General features: G+C 50.1%; 5 protein-coding genes across 5 annotated transcripts; 3 read left to right on the top strand and 2 right to left on the bottom strand.

Annotated features, from left to right (window-relative positions):
• Nucleotides 1-408: 408 nt before the first annotated feature.
• CTAM01_06464 (amidase) lies at nucleotides 409-3,676 on the top strand (the record flags this gene model as incomplete). Its single annotated transcript, XM_060522491.1, has 6 exons — nucleotides 409-491; nucleotides 837-2,579; nucleotides 3,063-3,173; nucleotides 3,226-3,361; nucleotides 3,434-3,508; nucleotides 3,569-3,676. 6 exons carry the CDS (start codon nucleotides 409-411, stop codon nucleotides 3,674-3,676), a joined length of 2,256 nt encoding a protein of 751 aa, XP_060382750.1.
• A 76-nt stretch (nucleotides 3,677-3,752) lies between these two features.
• Nucleotides 3,753-5,516, bottom strand: CTAM01_06463 (FAD binding domain-containing protein; the record flags this gene model as incomplete). The annotated part of the gene is made up of 6 exons (XM_060522490.1): nucleotides 3,753-4,058; nucleotides 4,292-4,699; nucleotides 4,849-5,059; nucleotides 5,155-5,210; nucleotides 5,308-5,372; nucleotides 5,507-5,516. 6 exons carry the CDS (start codon nucleotides 5,514-5,516, stop codon nucleotides 3,753-3,755), a joined length of 1,056 nt encoding a protein of 351 aa, XP_060382749.1.
• A 1,396-nt stretch (nucleotides 5,517-6,912) lies between these two features.
• CTAM01_06462 (isoflavone reductase) lies at nucleotides 6,913-8,109 on the bottom strand (the record flags this gene model as incomplete). The annotated part of the gene is made up of 4 exons (XM_060522489.1): nucleotides 6,913-7,221; nucleotides 7,370-7,609; nucleotides 7,678-7,962; nucleotides 8,026-8,109. 4 exons carry the CDS (start codon nucleotides 8,107-8,109, stop codon nucleotides 6,913-6,915), a joined length of 918 nt encoding a protein of 305 aa, XP_060382748.1.
• Nucleotides 8,110-10,178: 2,069 nt separating this feature from the next.
• On the top strand, nucleotides 10,179-14,011 carry CTAM01_06461 (uncharacterized protein; the record flags this gene model as incomplete). Its single annotated transcript, XM_060522488.1, has 3 exons — nucleotides 10,179-11,483; nucleotides 13,376-13,495; nucleotides 13,574-14,011. The coding sequence occupies 3 exons, from the start codon at nucleotides 10,179-10,181 to the stop codon at nucleotides 14,009-14,011; spliced, it is 1,863 nt and encodes a 620-aa protein (XP_060382747.1).
• A 3,471-nt stretch (nucleotides 14,012-17,482) lies between these two features.
• CTAM01_06460 (uncharacterized protein) lies at nucleotides 17,483-17,779 on the top strand (the record flags this gene model as incomplete). Its single annotated transcript, XM_060522487.1, has 1 exon — nucleotides 17,483-17,779. A coding segment is annotated over one exon (297 nt), but the record flags the coding sequence as incomplete, so codon positions are not given.
• Between the last annotated feature and the right edge of the window lie 493 nt (nucleotides 17,780-18,272).

Genomic DNA, 18,272 nt, shown 5'->3' with positions numbered 1-18,272 from the left:
GGATGCGAAGGATGCAAGAGGAACGGCCCGTCGCCAAGTATGCTTAAGAAGATGGGGGATTTGGCCTGCTTTCATAGTCGTTTCCATGATGTCCACAACGGCTGGCTTTGTCTCGGCCATAACATCTCATTCAACCAACTGGCTACTCACAAACCAGTTCTCACTCTGGAAATCTACCCCATGTCTCCATGCCCACAAAATTAGCTATCATCGTGACCAATCATAAGCTTAAATCCCCCGGCCACGCTTGAGGATCGTTCATGCGACCTGCCCCAACAGGCATAGCGCTCTTCTGATCTTGGTAGGTGGTTCGAATCATTCATATGAGAGCAAACGGCGCCCCGTACGTAAAGCGGTAAATGGCCTGAATTACCGCGTTCAAGGAACTTTTTCTAGCACGAATCCACAATGTCACCTTCCTCCACGGCTGCGAACAGCGGCGAGGACCGATCGCGTGGACCTCCTCGTTGTGTTCCCGCTCCCGATGTGGGGTGATGACTGCCGGAATTCGCGACACCAGGTTTAATTCCTACATTCTTATTCCTTGGGGTTGATTATTGCGACTTCTCAGTCCGCAAGGCTCTATGGAGGTTGCCAGCATTTCTTGCTTCCTCCAAATCTCAGAAACGAAAGATCTTTTGATTCCCCTCCTAGCGATTGCTTATGCTGTGACGTACGTTCGATGCACGTAAGACGACTGACTAAGAATCGCAAACTCGCGCCATCTTCCCATATTCCACGCAGTCGATTGGCCTCAATAATGAATGCTTTAAACAATGAGTCAATTGACTCGGCTACTTGAGGAAACCCCGCGCACATCGAATAATACTGAATAGACCACGACAACTGTTTGCCATTGATATCACGTTGTGGAACCAGACCGGGCTCAAACTTGAGGCTTCAATCATGCTGTCGTTCTCACTCCTCAAGGCGACCGTCTGTCTCATTTGGCCGTCCTCGGGATGGACAACATGTGGACAGAAACCAGCCAGCGCGTTTCCGTCGCTCCTCGATGCTACACTCGACGACCTCAATCGCGGTCTGAGCAGTGGAATTTTCACCAGCGTCGACCTCGTTAATGCTTACATCGAGCGCATTGAAGAGACCACGCCAACCCTCAACGCCGTCACCGAGATCAATCCGGATGCCGTCTCCATCGCCGAAACTCTGGACCTCATCCGCCGACAGGGCGGACCGCTTCTCGGCCCCTTACACGGCGTCCCCGTCCTGATCAAAGACAATATTGCCACGGCAGACAAGATGAACAACACGGCCGGCTCTTATGCCCTCCTCGGCGCTAAAGTCTCCGAAGATAGCACCGTCGCCGCCAAGCTCCGGAAAGCGGGGGCGATATTGCTCGGCAAAGCACACCTGTCGCAGTGGGCCGAATGCCGGAGTTCCAATTCGAGCAATGGGTGGTCAACGTATGGCGGTCAGACCCTGGGCGCATATTACCCCTTTCAAGACCCATCGGGTTCGTCGGGGGGCAGCGGCGTCGCGTCTTCGGTCGGTCTGGCGTGGGCGTCCCTGGGGACTGAGACAGCCGGCTCGATTTTGTTGCCCAGTGACGTCAACAACGTTGTGGGCATCAAGCCGACTCTTGGCCTCACCTCACGGTACCTCGTTGTGCCCATCTCGGAGCACCAAGATGTTGTTGGACCTATCGCTCGGACCGTGAAAGATGCTGCTCATCTCCTGGGTGCCATCGCCGGGGTGGACCCTAGCGATAACTACACGTCTAAATTTCCTTTCCCGAAGACACCAGACTACGCCGCGGCATGCGTTAAGGGGGGGCTGCTGAACAAGAGATTGGGAATTCCACGACATGTGCTACACGACCCTCAAGAAGCCCCTCTCTCCAACTACTCGGTGACGGTATTCGACTCGGCCGTCGACATTCTCCGGTCTGCAGGTGCGGAAATCATAGACGACATTGTTTTGCCAGGATACAACATGACCGAAATCTCCGCGCTCCTCACCAAGAGCCTTCACGCAGATTTCGCCGTTGCCATAGAAAAGTACTTTGGGCAATTGGCGACCAACCCGTACAACATCACCACGCTTCGTGAGCTCCGGGACTGGACCCAGCATGACTCTCGCGAGCAATGGCCTGAGAAGAACACACTCTCATGGGACAACAACCTAGCAGAAGGTCTGCGTAACACAGATCCGGAATTTTGGGATGTGCACCTCCGGCTTCTGTACCTGACTGGTCCCCAAGGATACACAGGAGCTCTCAAGAACCATTCTCTGGACGCGATAGTACTGCCGACGGCGTTTGCTGTGATGAATGCTGCCATATCCGGTACACCGGTGATATCGGTACCGTTTGGGAGGCATCCGGACGATACCGAAATTATCAAAGACAAGACTGGAACGCTCAATGCTGTGGCACCGAACTTACCCTTTGGCATTGGTTTTGCGGGGGCTCCGTTCAGTGAGGAAACACTGATTAGCATCGCGTACGACTTTGAGCAGAAGGTCCAGGCCCGGGAGGTCATCAAACCCTACATAAAACCCAAGAGCGACCTAGAAGATATAGTTAGACGCAGAGCCGAGGTGGAAAGCAGAAAAGAATTGTGACATGAAAGTTTTCTCTCAAGACAGTTTGGCACTCAACGATGACGCCAAGTTACGTTCTTAGGTTGATGTACCTTATGTAGAGTAGCCACTACAGTACTGCATTCAACATCCTCCATGACAGCATGTCTCCTCACCATTGCGTCTTCAAATAGGCAAGCCACAATCACATCACTGATCGACTTTCGGGACTTTCCCGGAACCCCGCGCACCGATTTACGGCGGCGGGTATCTAACCGGCCCTGAATGCAGGCCCTCCGGGTCGGATTCCGATCGCATCACAGCGGTTCCCCGCACTCCGAGAAAGCCCCGAGACCCTGTCGGCAGCATACCCGATCTTAGATACAGATGTCTTATATCAATGAGCTTCAATCGAATTGTGAACGAAACAATTCCTTGATTCAACTTGCAACCTAAAGAAACACCAAAAGTGAGTTGGGTTGCTGATCTTTGAGTGCCCGAATATGCATGTAACTGACCAGTGTCTTATCAGTGTCTGGAAACCTAGTCCCCCTCACTGTTATCAAGGGCGCCGGCCACGAGTATATCCCCCTCCCGGAGGGCGAGAACGCGACTGTTGCCGATTTCCACTCGTAAGAAACCTTTTATGTATGAAGTGGTAAACAAATGCTGAGAACTTGCTAGAATCCGAACAAACACAAAGGACTCACCTGCTCACTTCACCTCGGGTTTCTACAAGATTGTCGCAGGACCCGCTCGTCCCGCGCACTACAACTTTGAGGAGACTAAGTACGTCCTCAACGGTCAAATCGACATCTTGGTAAGTCACTTCGTAACCGTGTAAAGCTATGGGGCACATGAGATAGGGAGCTGACTAGCGTGGCTTTAACAGGATGAGGCTACTGGGATCACCCACCATCTAGTACCTGGAGATTTTGCTTTCTTCCACGTCGGATCCAAGGTCAAGGTAAGCTTATATTCCCTATGTTTATAACTTCCAAGCTCATGATGTATTCTCTCTGTCTAGTTCTCTACCAAGTCAGAAGGCCTTGCTTTCTACGCCGTTACCCGGCCCGTCAGAGTTCCCCACCCAAACCTGAAGGGTCGTGAGGAGGACGCAAAGTCTAAGTTGTAAATCATTAGAAAAAGTAAAACTAGCACGCAACTTGAATTATAGACAAATTTGACTTTCAACCCTCTTACTGATCCACTCAGAGGATCTGAGGGGCACCTTTCGTAACCTTGAAGCCGCCAGGGGAGAGTTCTTGGAAAACGCCGCTTGGATCATACTTCTCAGCAATTGACCTCAGCCGTTCCTTGTTGGCCTGTCCATAACCATCAAACAGATCCTGGAATTGGCTGGCGTAATTCATATACTTGTAGCCCGAAGCAAGGCCCATCTCATCTGCCACCTTGCTGATTCTCTCTTCTGTGCGCAGCTGAGCTCTGTAGATGGCATCGTCGTCTTTTGCGTTCTCCCACCTTGCCCGTAGGTTCACAAAGCCAAGAAGCTGCGACTATTCCCCGAGTCGGCAAGGATTCCCGCCGTTTCGTCGCATCAACTCCAGCTGGGATTTGTTGATGGCCTGGATCTGGATCTGCTGGATGGAGATGGAAGCCAGCGCGCTGGCTTCCTCGTTCCAGATCTCGAATGCCACTTGCAGCAAGTTGGCGTCCAGGATAAGGACGTGGTCCACAAAGAACTTCGAAAGATGCTGGCGGGGAAGAGAAGGTTCTCGGCAATATCTACATGGAAGACGTTTATTGCTTCAATGGCTGATGGCTTAGAGTCGTAGAACTTGTCGACGACGGGAGGATGGGTGTTATTGTCAAATGTCTTCTGGTGCACTGAAATCGCGACGCCAACGGGGGCTCCACTCGCTTGGGCGTTCCAGAACAAAACCGCCGCGTTGCTAAGATATTTGGGGGATTGAATCGTACTCCAGTCAGCGAAAGCCGCGTTGGCCGTGATGTTCTCAGCGGCGTCGTGATGGAGCTTCGCGTACCACATCTTGTCCTGCGGGAATGTGTTGAACTTAAACTTGGTGACAACACCGAAGTTACTGCCACCTCCCCGAAGGGCCCAGTAGAGGTCGGGGTTTGGTGTTGTTGATGCATTCACAATCTCGCCGCTGGCCATGACAACCTCAAACTCGATCTAGTTGTCGCAAGTCCATCCGTAGCGATTACTGAGCCAAGAGAGTCCGCCTAAGTCTGCATAAGCAATGTACTTACTCAGAGACATCGGGCCAAAGACTCGGATGCGGAGGTTGACTTTCCACCAAGAGTGAGCCCACCGACACCCACTCCAAACATCCGACCGTCAGGGATGGTCACGCCAGACTTCTGGAGATTCTCATATGTGTAAGCCCAAGTGTTTCCAGGCTCCACAATCGCCGAGCCCTTGTCTTCGCTCAGTGTGATTCCGTTGAGCCGGACCAGGTCAATCACGAGACCTCCCTCAATGGTCGAAGCTGTATAAGTATAGTGGCCTCCGCTTTGACTGCGAACCGACAGCCTGTGTTTGGGATATCTTTAAGGGCGACTGAGACCTCGGTGGTACTGACAGGCTGAAAGAAGCAGGAGGGAGATACGTCGCCTTGGATGGTTGACCAGAAGCCTTCCCGAGACGCCACATAGTCCGTGCCGTTGGTTGCGCCGAGGTAGACCTGGTTAGGAAATTTGGTCGCGAGAGTTTCACACTTTCACTTCGGTCAGTAACTATATACTCTCCTGGATTAAGGTCTCTTGAGGAGTTTGACTTACTGTGATGGCGCAACCGGTGTAGCTGCCGATTGCACCCGGGGAGCCGGCGGCTAAAGTAGACGCTCCTAAACGAGAAGGAACGAAAGGGAATGCGGTGTTGGGAACATGGCTAGTGCATTTATCCGGTACTTTCAAGGCAGTTGACCAAGTCTGCTACGTCAACTCGCAGGTTGACGGAAGCCTGCCATCGTTGTACTACTCGTCGCCATTCCACGGCAAGGGATCACTTCGAACCTTGCGTAAGCGAGGGTACGGCGTTCTAGCATCATAATCCGGAGTTCTATTCGGGCTTACCGGGACGGGATGTCAATAATAGAGCCTCAGTTAAGGTTTGCCAAGTTAATATCTTCAAAGTCTTAAGCCAAGCTAAGCGCTTCGGCTAGGCTCGTTTTCCGCCGTCGAAGCTTCCTAAGGAAAGCTGCCATTGGTCAACGTGCTGACAGGACCATCTAACGATTAGGCGGTTCTTTTGCCAGGGGCAAAGTATGACAGGCGTATGCTGAAAGTTGAAGCCTAGCGACTCCATCTGGTAAGTCGCGTATTTGGTTTACATGAAGATTCAGGGGGCCTCTCGCAGAGTTGGCGGATTCCGTAGTCTGTCGTGGTCCTTCGAAACCCTGAACTCACCTGGTGTCTTGTTCCAGGATGCTAAGAGGCTTGAGCCTTTATGGTCTTCTCGTCGTTTGATATGATATTTGCCTAACTTCCGCCAAGTCTTCATGAAATATCCATCTTCTGGAAATGACATCTCGATGTTCAAGTAGCTTAGAAAGAGGCTTCCCATTCAATTCCACTCATCGTACGGAGGGCAACTTGGACGTAACAGTGGCGAACTGCCTAAAGCTGGAAAGGAGAACGGCAGTGCACCGAGTGAATCCAGAACACAGAGACCAAGTATCCCGGTTATGGAACATAGGTAGAGGGAGTAATGAACCCATAGGAAAATCGTGTTGTTCACCTACGGAGGGCATGGACATGCGGTAAAGGGGGCTTTCTGTGTCCCCACCACGGGGATTAGAGCGGCATGGAGCCTGGACGTTGCCCCGCGTGGATTCGGTTCCTGCATCCGGCTAACTTTAGCAGCCTACTGTAAATTTTGACAACCTCTGGAAGTTGAAGGCGGAGCAATCCGTCCCTGGGGCTTCATCATCATATTTCCCGCCACTTTATTAGCTGCTCTTGTGGTCCTTTGACTTATGTGAGCTGGGTGTGTTGAATGGACAGTATGTAAAAGACCAGAGAAGGGGCAGATAATAGTGTTAGTTGACGCTCTCAATGCTTCGCATTACCTGACATCTAAAGAGATCTATTTGACATCACCATAGCATATCGAGATTGAGGTGGTTCAAGTCCTCGCTTCGTCAGGAAAACTATTACGCTGGCTCTTTGCGTAACTTAGATTTTTTTTAAAAGAATTTCATCAGGGTACTAAAGATCTTCAACAGAGTTTACAAACCTCGGTTACCTTCCTCATGTCGCGAAGGTATGGAAAGATTATTTCCGTGTCGCCCCAAAACTAATTCCAAGGACTTATCCAATTACTATGGATAAAATAGTAAATGATAAAATAGTAAAAAATACTAGTGGCTGGATCGAGCTACAGTTTCAAGCCTTAGCTTTGTTTTCGGCTTTGGCTACATTTTGCTCAAGAGTGCGATAGATAGCTACTGGCTTTCCATCAAGGACTTCCTTCAGGAAAGCCTCAAATGTGATGGGCTGAAAGTCAGGGTACAACTTAGTGCCGTCAACGTACCCGAGAAACTCGGCATACTCTAGGGTGTTGTCTCCGCGGACTCCCATGGAGTACCAATACTCGTAAAAGATCTTCATCCTGTTATCAAAAGCACTCTTCTCGATGGCGTCTGCCGTCAAAGACTCAGCAGCAATAGCGTTTTCCATAGCCTCGGCAGGCATCTATGAAGCAGGCATATTAGCCAACTTCCAAATTAATGCTCTGCGTTTGAGAGATACTTGCGTATTCTCGTTTAGTAGTCTCGCCACTCATCTCATCCAACATATTGAAAATCTGATTCTGTGAGAGAATGTCGCCATAGACGAAGACCATCTTGTTGATGGTACGGGGATCAGCGATGATACGCGCTGTGAACCTTCCAACGTCTCTCACATCCGTCAGTGCAGAAAGAGTGCTGCCATCGCCAGCAATGAAGTTAACCGGCAAAGGGGTAGCCGAATCAATGCGTCCAGACGGAAGGCGCGGAATGCTGAGCTGATACCACCAACCGACATCAATGACCGTGTACGGAAGCCGAATCTTCTTTGCATGAAGAAGAGCCTCCTCTTTCTTTGCCAGTGCATCGATCACAGTTAGCGCAAATGTTGTGGACCTGCAGCCTGACAGGAGCTCCTTACCAGCTGGCGCAACGTCAAGACACCTTTGGCTGGCGCAACGGTGGCGAAGAAACAAGGAACGAATCGCTTTACACCTGCGGCCTTGGCGGCGTCGGCAAGAGGAATCTGGCTGCCAAGTGCACTGACGTGGATGGTCGAGATCAGGACGTCAGCGCCCTCTAGAACATCAACGAGCTCAGCCCTTGGCCCCTCAAGATCAACTACGGCGACGCCAACTCCTCTCTTCTCAAGCGCGACAACATCAGGCTTCCTCTCAGAGGCAGGTCGAACAATGGCGATAATTTTCTATCACCACTGATGGTTAGTCTCCCGGATCGGATGAACAATGAAGATTAGAAAGAACGCTACCAAGGCTGGAATGTCCGATTCGAGAAGAGCATTGACAATGGTGCTGCCCGTCTCTCCTGTCCCGCCTATAAGAGCCACCTTCATGTTGGCTTTGTTGTGTGAGCTGAAGACCAATGATGATTTCTAGGAGTTTTTGATGTCAAAAGGCCATACGTCGGTCAAATAACATAATGACCGCATTGAACCTGCTCATTCTTTATACCTACTGGGTAGGCGGAGTTTGCACAGAGGCCAACTAGAAGTGAACTTAAAACTACTCAAGGTCCGCAACTGACGTACCAAGTAAGATGCTCACTCTTGAATGTCATGCAAAGATAGCGGGTTTAGTTTACTTGGCACTGGTTTCGTAGGAGACATAAACGTCACAACTGGTGCCCAAGTAGGAAGTCCGCACTTGATTTATAAGAATGTGCGGAGCGGGTCCCTTTTGCGACGGATTGTCACAGGCAATGCCCGTGACTTTGTCTCATTAACTATTGAATTATTGAAGACTAGATGGATCTATATTGGCCATAAATTTTAATTCTCACTTTCACGAGCCACTCTTACAAGTATTGAAGCAGCACTCGCATTTCCTCACATTGCAGTCTGGCTTCGGCATGTGTGGGTAAAAGAAGCATATAGCAGTCGCAGACAGATGGAGACGGAGATGGTAGACAGCTTCATACTTCAGGGCGCATGAACTTTACTCTGGGTATCGAGATGCTTCGGCTTATGGGGATGGTCGCATTATTAAGGATCGGCTTGACCGGCTGCCTGGAAGTTCGTACTAATAGTAAGCACCCGACCATAACGCAACTTTCATGTCACTAGGGGCTTCATGGAAACATCAACATCTACTACTTGTTTCGCCAAGTGTTCCATACTGCTCGCTGCTCAAATTTTGATTTTCTTTTGTAGGGGCAAGCCCCCAATCGAAAGTCTCATGCCGGAATGCAGTAGACATAGGTGCAGGAAATGAAGTATCTGACACAGCCTCTTCTCCAAACTTCACTCTACATACTGAACCCCCCTATGGAAGTAGTATGAGGCTCCTAGTCCAACCAAAGCTTCCGTGCTCGCATGGAAGGAATTCCTCGGCTATCAAGTACAGGAGGCACTGAACATGTGTAAAAAATCGATATTACATACTTAGTCCTACACAAAGCGATCTCTCGCTCAAAGTGCTGTTGCCAACACCGTCATTGACCTGCTTCTTTGGGTAAGATCAAGTGGCCTCCAAAACTAGGCGTGCTATCTGTGGTCGAGGCCATGAGGGTCTCAGGGGCCACTCAATTCTTGACCCCGCTCGAGCATGGAATCGAACGTGCCAGCGAGATAAGCCCCTTTCCAACCGAAAGAGAAGTTTCTGTCGGTCACAGGGATAAGGCAGAAGAAGCCTGGAGCACTTTCAATCCTGGCTAAGCCTGAGTAGTAATAGTGATTGCCTCCGCGGACAGAGATCAAAGTGTCGGTCTGGGCACAGCCAGCGCGTCAAATTGCATGTTCCAGCGAGGAACTGACCGTGTTATGGTATCCCTTTAGCTCTGCACACTGAGCGCGAGACTAGGAAAGGTCTAGATTGTTTAATCCTACATGGACTCTGAGATCGAGGCTGACAAATGGATCGAGTAGTCGAGCTCAATGTACAACGTATTTACTATCGTGGTGCTGAAGTCTCGCAGAAGGAAAGGCTTGACTCAGTCGTCCGAGACCTCATCCCGATGACTTGACGACTGAAACCTAGCTTATTCGTCAGTTCGATTTCCCGTCAAATTTGGGGTTCATGTATTGACTAGCAAGCATTGCCTCATGAAAGCTCGATCGGCGGCTTTCACGTCGGACGTCCGCATTTGGTAAATCTCAGGAGGCACGGTCGGCCTCCCCGGATCGTACAAGTCTCTCCACATCCTTGTACTACTCCAACGTCTACAATAACAACTTTCCCCAGACCTGCACCCCGCAACCCCCCAGATGCCCCGGATGAGATTTCCTTAAATTGGAACCATGATCCGCTCCCAAAAGTCTGGTCTGAGTTCTTCAGGCGACCTGTTCATCATCCCTATTTCTTGTGGTCTAAGCTTGTCTTTCTTCTAGAATTCCTCACTTGCCGTACGCCACTGCTTTCGAAACACCCGTCATCCTGGCCAAACGTCCGGTTTTTATACTTCAAAATGCCACTACGAACCACCTGGGTACATCATAAATGGGCAATCTTTTATTGTGCTGTATCAGCCATCGGAGCCCTCTGCTATGGATATGACAATACGTACTACAACGGTGTATTGGCCATGCAGGAGTTCAAGAATGATTACGGAGACGTCCGTGATGCCACCGGCAAGCTCGCTCTGTCTTCATCTTTCCAGTCTCTCACAGCTTCCGCTATTTACATTGGCGACTTGCTTGGCGCAATGATTGCTGCTCCCCTCAATGATCGCTACGGCCGAAAGTCCACGTTCTGGCTGGCTTCATTCTGCATATTCATCGGCGGCATTTGTCAAGTCGCAGACACAATCAGCTCAGAAGCCCTACTTGTGGTCGGACGCATCTTGATTGGCCTTGGAGTGGGCCAGTTTACCGTCACTTCATTGCTGTACATCGGTGAAGTTGCACCCTTGGGCATCCGAGGACCGGCACTCATGTGCTTCCAATTTCTCCAATCCTGGTCTCAATTATGCGCATCCGCGATCAACCAGGGCACCAAGAGCATCGCAAGCTCTCTGGGATACCGTATTCCTATGGGAGGCCTTGTCATTCTTCCTCTCATCATGGCCGCCCTTCTTCCCTTCATTCCAGAGAGCCCGCTGTGGTACGTTCTCAAGGGCCGTCGTACAGAGGCCGAGCAAAGTTTTCGCAAGATCAATCAGAGCAACCCGAACTACGACCCGTCAGAGGATATGGCTACAGCTGAAAATGCCAAAAATGTCGAAGAGGAACATGCCGAATTCTCTTCATGGGGAGCCCTGATAACGGATCCCATCGAAAGACGCAAGTTGATCTACTCGGCTGGAGCCATGTTCAGTCAGCAGATCTGCGGCATTCTGTTCTTCTACGTTTATGGTGTTGTATTCGTACAGGCAATTGGGTTGGGCGACCCTTTTCTCGTTCAACTGGTCACCAACATTGTTCAAATCTTCGCCGTAGGCGCCTCTATAATCACTGTCAACAAAGTGCGCCGCCGTACCAACCTCATGATCACCAACTTGATGATGCTGGTGGCCTTCATCATTATCGGCGGCGTGGCGGTCAAGCCGCTTACATCTTCGACACAATACGTCATTGTAGTGTTTTCCTTTGTCGTCGTAGTTGGCTTCAACTTCGGTCTTGGCCCCCTTGCGTACACCGTCGCTCGGGAAATGGCAGTCGGTCCCAACCAGAACAAGATCATGTCCGCGAGTATCGTCATTTTTTACCTGACAACCTGGGTGGTCTCGTTCACCGCGCCCTATTTATACTACGATGCTGGACTAGGTCCAATGGTAGGCTTCGTATACGCTGGAACGACGTGTCTCTCCATACTGTGGACATGGTTTTGTGTGGGCGAAACCGCAGGCAGATCAAGTTTGGAGATTTCGAGATTTTTCACTGAAAGGATACCCGTCAGAGCTTGGAGGAGTCATGTATTCTCGGAAAGCGAATCCTCGGGAGAAATGAGCTCAGAAGACAAAGGCAAGGGTATGCCGAATGGCCCGTTAACGGCAGAGCACCAGGAATTTGCTGTATAAATGTAGTAGCAACATCTGTAGCGGCAGCTTTGGCACCATTCGCGTACCAGCGCAATGATATTGATGCTAGTATGTCTTTTTACTGATTTGAGTCATGGTACGCGCTGCCCAGATTAGTGGTAGCCCGAAAGACGTACGTTACAAAACCAATTAGCGCCCGAATTTCTCAAACTTCGCTGGCGAACATCCAGTCTTTGACTGGCTAAGTTCCTCACAAGAGCTGCCACCTGACAATTGGTGACTGGGAATGAAGGTTAGCGAAAGTGACGCAGTGCCACCGCCCAATTTGTACAGGTGAGGAAACTGGCATTTTCCTTGACCAGTTGCCCTCTTGGCTCGGTGTCGGGAAATCTAGAAACCTGGAATGGACAGACTTGAGGCGCATTTCCTCAATCGGAATGCCCGTCCGACATTAGCTCCATCGGGGTGCCTGATGAGAGCCGACCGCCAACCGCCTCCTACGGCCTGACGAATGTCGGCGTGTCACCTTTATGGCTTAGCGACAATGTTCTGTAGGAAACTAAAAATATGCAGGATTGACGGGATTTCCTATTTTGCGAACGTACCTAGGATGGGGATGCTCTTTGTAAGTGGTGTTTTAGGCACTGGAAAGCTCGAGTGTAAATCATAGCTGAGGTGAATCGCAGATATAAGAGTGAACCATCATGCAGCGAAACCACTGTAGAAGATTCATTGTCATCGAGCTTTCAAATATTCTAGCCTTGAGGAAGATTTAACATGCTGCTGCTACCTTACTTGGTGAGCCACACCTGTGGTCCGTCGCGCCAAGTTATCTGGTTAACATTCTATGCAGCCATCCCTGCTGTGATCCTTTGGGTCATTATCGGCGGACCGATAACAAACTACTTTGTCGACAGAAAAGGCCTTCGAATCTTTCCTAGCCCCGGAGTTGCCGGTATCTCATCCTTGTGGCGCATCTTCCACTGCTTGAGATATCGGCACTTCATAGTGGTGCACGAAGCTCACGAAACGCTAGTACGCACGTCCGCATTGGTCCAAACTACGTTTCCATCTCAGATCCTCGCGCTGTCTATGATATTTGCGGCCACGGTGCCAACTTTCTCAAGGATGCTTGATACGATGGAGGCGCCGGAGAGTTCCGTCATATGTCGGACAAAAAAATCAAGACCAAGCATCAGAGAAAGCGCAAATTACTTGCTCATGTCTTTGCGCAAAGGTCCTTATCGGAACAAGAGCCCGTCATTGCTGAAACGATTCGCACTTTGATATCACAACTCAGAAAGCATGCGCAAGATGAGAGACCAGTCAATATGCGCCGGTATTTCAACTACTTCACCATCGATGCTTTTTCAACAATGCTCTTTGGCAGTTCACTCAACTGCTTGGAGCGTAATAGCGACATAGTCAACGCCAAAACGCCGGGTGGGAATGTCCATCAAGTTCCCTTCATTCAATCTTTACTACACGCTACTCAAATCAACACCGTCCTTGGAATGGAAGCCGGTCTGTTGCCCTTGACCAGAAAGTTCTTTTCATGGCATCCTTACAAGAAGGCTGGCGCGGACTTCGATAATATCATCCTGCACTGCACCAAGGCGCGTTTCGCATCCAAAGACAAGGACAGGGATATATCCCAAAAGTTGATGGCTAAAAATAATGGCTAGCCGGTAAACTTGCCCTTTGGCAAGCTTTTGGCGGAATGCTCGGTCATGATGAATGCCGGCACGGAGACAACCACGGCTGCTCTCACAAACGCTGTACACCTCATCTACACCCACCCTAGCGTACTCGAGCAACTTCGAGAAGAACTGGACCCCGTCATTGTGCAGAATACCGTACCGAGCTGCGACGCCATCGGCTAGCTGCCGTTCCTCAAAGCCTGCGTTGAGGAATCCCTCCGCGTTCGACCGGCAAGCTCAATGGGCTTGCCTAGGGCCTTGCCGGAGGGCGGTCGGGTGATCGCAGGGCAGTTCGTGAGCGAGGGCGTCACTGTATCAGTCCCAACCTACACTCTACTGCGGGACGTCGAGGCTTTCAAGGATGCTGAGACATTCCGACCTCAGCGCTGGATTGATGGAAATAAGGAGAAGATGCTTAAGGTCCACCTTCCATTCAATACAGGACCTCGAGCATGCATTGGCAGAAACATTGCCTACTTTGAGCAGCTCATGCTCATCTCATCTCTGGTACGAAACTTCGATTTTCCTCTAGCTTCACCGGGCCATGAGTTCAGGGCCTTGGAGCGGTTCGACTCTAACCCAGACGAGCTCTTCCTTCTCTGCAGACTTCGTGATATTTAAGGTAGCTCATACTACAGACTGCCACTTCCTCAGCAACGACTATTTGATAGTTTGCAATTCTTACCGATTAAGTCTCTTCGTTAGCTGAAAGCTCCAGCCGAGACGTCGAAGTGTCACAACTATGTCAACCCCAATCTGCCCTTTATTTCTCCTCCACAGTAGCTGCGAGTGTGTCAAAGAGCACATGCAGGCTTTTCGAAGAAGGTAGAAATAGAAATCCAGACATACGAGAAAGAGGAGGCCTCTCCAAAGCCAGAATACGTACTACCAAGCCGGAGCTCTAATTTGTTTCGCGGTCCATGTACCACGAGATGTATCTAGTCACCCAAAACACGATTTCGGTCTCGTACTGAGCCATGTTGATGTTCCGCATCTGAACCTCGGGTTTGGCCCCCTTGCCGTCATTAGCTTACCGAAAGAGAAAAGAAAGACCCAGAGCTGTGTGGACCTTCCAAAATCGGTGAAGTTACGCGCGTGCGAAGTTTATCTGGAAGAAAATTGTTGTTTGAATAGCTGAGAGATGGCCGTTGAGGGTATTTAGTCCCATTTTACTGAACTAGTTGGGAAAGCCGGAAAGTCAAGTACAGAAGTATGAGATAGAGAGAGCGAAGCTCAGGGCTATCGGCTCTATGCTGCCCGGATATCCCACGGATCTCATGTCGCACCCGCCGAGCAAAAGCCCCGGGAACAAGCTTGTGTCCCGAACTGAACGGTACTAGCCGCCGCCGCCGCCGCCGCAGATGTGGAGCTTCTGCCGCCTTCCGGGATTGTCCGGGGAGCGGTACACGGAGGCAGTCCGAAGATAAGGCAACTTGACTTTCGCAAACGCTGTTGCGTTCACCTAATATAAGCTTCACGCCGTGCTTGCGTTTTTTGAGGGGCTGTCATTTATGAATCCTTCGAGACAACCAGCAGAAACAGCCGCGACAGATGCTCTCGTAGGTAACATACTGTTCTTCTCGGATGCGACCATAATGCCACCGAGATCGCATATGTACGTAGGCCAAGTGCCGCGCCAAAAACATCACCATTAGATAACACCACCATCCAATTTTCGACTACCCAATTCGACTATGGCTTTCAGAGCTGAATTGAGCTTCGTTCCAGTCTATACATAATGTAGACAGATTAAGTGTCATTAACTCATAACAAACGCTACTCTGATCCATGTCATGGTATCTACTCTTCTCTCTGTATTTTCATTAAGGCATGAAATTGGAAACTAGCATAGACCAATACGTAGCATATCTAAGTGACTTCGTTTCTTGCCATCCACTCGGGTCAATCAGTTGTCGAGTCATCTCTTTTGCAAATGCTCTCTTTTGTAAATGCGGATCCAGGGAGCTCCATTTCACCTCGGTAAGTTTCTGAATATTATGGACTAGATGATCTGACCGTGATATTGTTATTGAGAACGTAAAATCTCGAAATTAAAACTTAAAGTAACAAGAAGAATAGCTGGTGGGTCTTTTATTGAAGAAAGCAGCTCGGAATCATAGGAAGGTCGTTGCGGATCATCAGCCTGTATTTGCTTTACTTTCATCGAGTTATCGCCAAGATCAAACATGATCTGAGTATTTGAAACCACGCAGCTCGAACTTGGATATTGTCTCATGTAAAATTCGTATGAGTCGTGTTCCTGCGTGGACGAAGCGGAGGGGCTGTCCCGTCGTGGAAGTTCCCTCTGAGCCCTGTGCCTTGGTGCTCGACGCAGAGCGATCGTGACTTTGGAACTCTGCTCTCTGCCAAGAGAACTCGCTGCTCGCGCGCCCGCTGAGTGGGAGAGGGTAAAGCTTGCGTTACATCACGATTGTCTCGTAGTCGGGATGCTCTATAATTGGACCCTGAATTCTGTGGAGGCAACTCAAGCCGGGACTCAGGGGCGGAATCCCATTAATCAACCTTGCGGCGCCGGCTACGCTTTTCTCACCTCTACTATCTGATCCGAACTTTCCGTAGCAGCAAGAAATGCCGATCACGACCACGAGGGCAGATAAGTGCACGAGGTTGCGTTTATCGTTGAAGCGCGTAAGCCCCGCCATTCAGAACTCTAAGTATGCTCTTCCCAGGAGGCCCCTAGTTTTGACGTGAGTTTGTTTCGAGACGCACCGGCCGGCCGTTGATCGGCACTGTCGAAATGCCAACCCGCATCGAACTTCCCGCTCGGCCTCTGCCAGAGTAGCTTCTGGTCGTTGGCATTCGTCCCGTTCTTGGACATGGGGAACTCTCAAAGTAAAGGTTTACAGGCGTGGCTACAGCACGAGTCGCACTACGGCCGGACCATTGACGGAACTGGGTGAGCCGGGAGGGTTTGCAGGAATCGAGCCAAGAGAGAGTTTTCTCTCCGATCTTGATTGTCGATCCAGAGGGACCCGTAGCTGGCTTGCTAGCGCGTCACCACACCACCGCGGGGTATATTGCGATCTTATAGTTCGTAGATCACTAATTATATGTCAGTCAAATCCAAGACAATGGGCGGAGCTTCAGCTGCCAAGACTCCAATTCCGACCTCAATTGGGAGAACACTTTTGGTTCGACCGCGCGACGACTCAATATATCCCACATAATAGCGGGGGCAAGTTCACGAACAACATTCGTTGACTCGTTGACGATCCGGGTCAACTGTAAGTGGACAGACTACCCAGGCTTTTATGGTTCGGTGACACTGAGGTCTTCTTGCTGGTGACGCGTGAAATGCATGGGATTTTCTCCCCAGACCACAATGCCGAAGTCTCCCATAGGCGCGGTACATTTAAGACGATGTAACGGAGGCAGCACCCGCGCCTGCAGCGATGGTGCGGTTCACTTCAAACGCGAAGAAACTCCAAAGGAATCCTGTCACGACACTGCGACGAAACATTCCAATTCACCAAGCTTAATCCTCTCTTCAGCCTTCCTAACTAGTTCTCAGACAACGGGATGTCGATTATTCAATAGCCTTGTTCATCAAGTATGCTCTCCTCGCGCGTGTCGCAGCTTGTGACCAATTACCGATAGCGGCTTGGCAAGAAGTTATTGTCACCGCCGCAAAGGCTAAGCTTCCGTTTTGGCGGCATGGTTAAGCTTTGCCCATCCGGTCGTCTCGAATACGAAACCGATCATGATGGCCAATCCTGTGTCACGGATCTGATTACTGGATAGGCCGGACCGACCACTCAGGACCAGATCAAGGAAACAGCTTCCGGAAAACATGATGATGGGTAGCAAAGCTTCCAATCGGGCGTGACCAAACGCGGATTTTGAATTCTACGTAGCCCTTGCCATGTAAAACATAGCCGGCTCTCCATGGACGACCTGGATACTAATTCCACACATATAAATTCCCGTTCCCTCTCTCCTCCTGACCAGCAATCAGCTTGTCAGCAAATCAACGCATAACTCAGGTACTACAACATATCATTGCGGCTCTTTTTCGAATTCAATAGTAAGGCAATTCCTTGTTCCTTACCGTTTAGTACTAACATCACGTCAGTGAACTTCAATTTCCTGCTCTGGTTCTTCCTTTTGGGTGCTACCAGCGTTTACGCAAGCACCTGTACTGTGGAACCACGGTCCAACTTTGACAGTCGTTTCGATTCAAGCTTCGCAAAGCAAGCAAAGCAGCAGTGTCGCAGCGCCGGCGGGAACTCCAAGGGAGGCAACTCGGTGCGGCAAGTCTGCGATTTCCGTGGCGATCCGCCCAGATCTCTTCAGCGGACGTCTCGTATCCAAGTCTCCTCGAACGGCCGTAGCACCAATGTGAATGTGAGGTGGAACTGCAGGCGTTAACCTCGGTAGAGAAAGGTCATGGCGCGACTCAGCGTCTCGAAAGGACGAGAGGGCTGTCAGAAAGGCATGCTGAATCGAGAGACAAGGAGCATCTTGATTGTGTTGACACAACCCGAGCAGATGAGAGTGAAACTCGAGGATGATCATCTTCTTCATTGTTAGCAGTGTGTACCGATGTTTCGTTCTTATCGTCTCTGATCTAGGTGTTACCAAATACACAATATTGCAATTACAGTACGCCGACACGTGATTTGTACAAGTCTATTTTACGCCAGCTTGCTACTCGAGTGATGGCTTGGTTCCTTACGTCAACATTCGAGGGTGATCATGCTATCCTTTTACGTTAGTAAACTCCTAGTCTGTCGTATCGGGGGGAAGCATTGAATTGTGATTCTTGAACTGGATGTGCCCAGCGTGGGTGTCCAATTAAGAATATGTACGTAAAACGAAATCTGTAATCGTCGATACGTTGAACAACGAGAATTATGAGCTA

This window comes from Colletotrichum tamarilloi (genome assembly GCF_030869305.1).
Source record: "Colletotrichum tamarilloi strain Tom-12 chromosome Unknown Scaffold_18.1, whole genome shotgun sequence".
Taxonomy (NCBI): Eukaryota; Fungi; Ascomycota; class Sordariomycetes; order Glomerellales; family Glomerellaceae; genus Colletotrichum; species Colletotrichum tamarilloi.
Note: the sequence above shows the minus strand (reverse complement) of the source record. Positions and strands in the feature narration are given on the sequence as shown.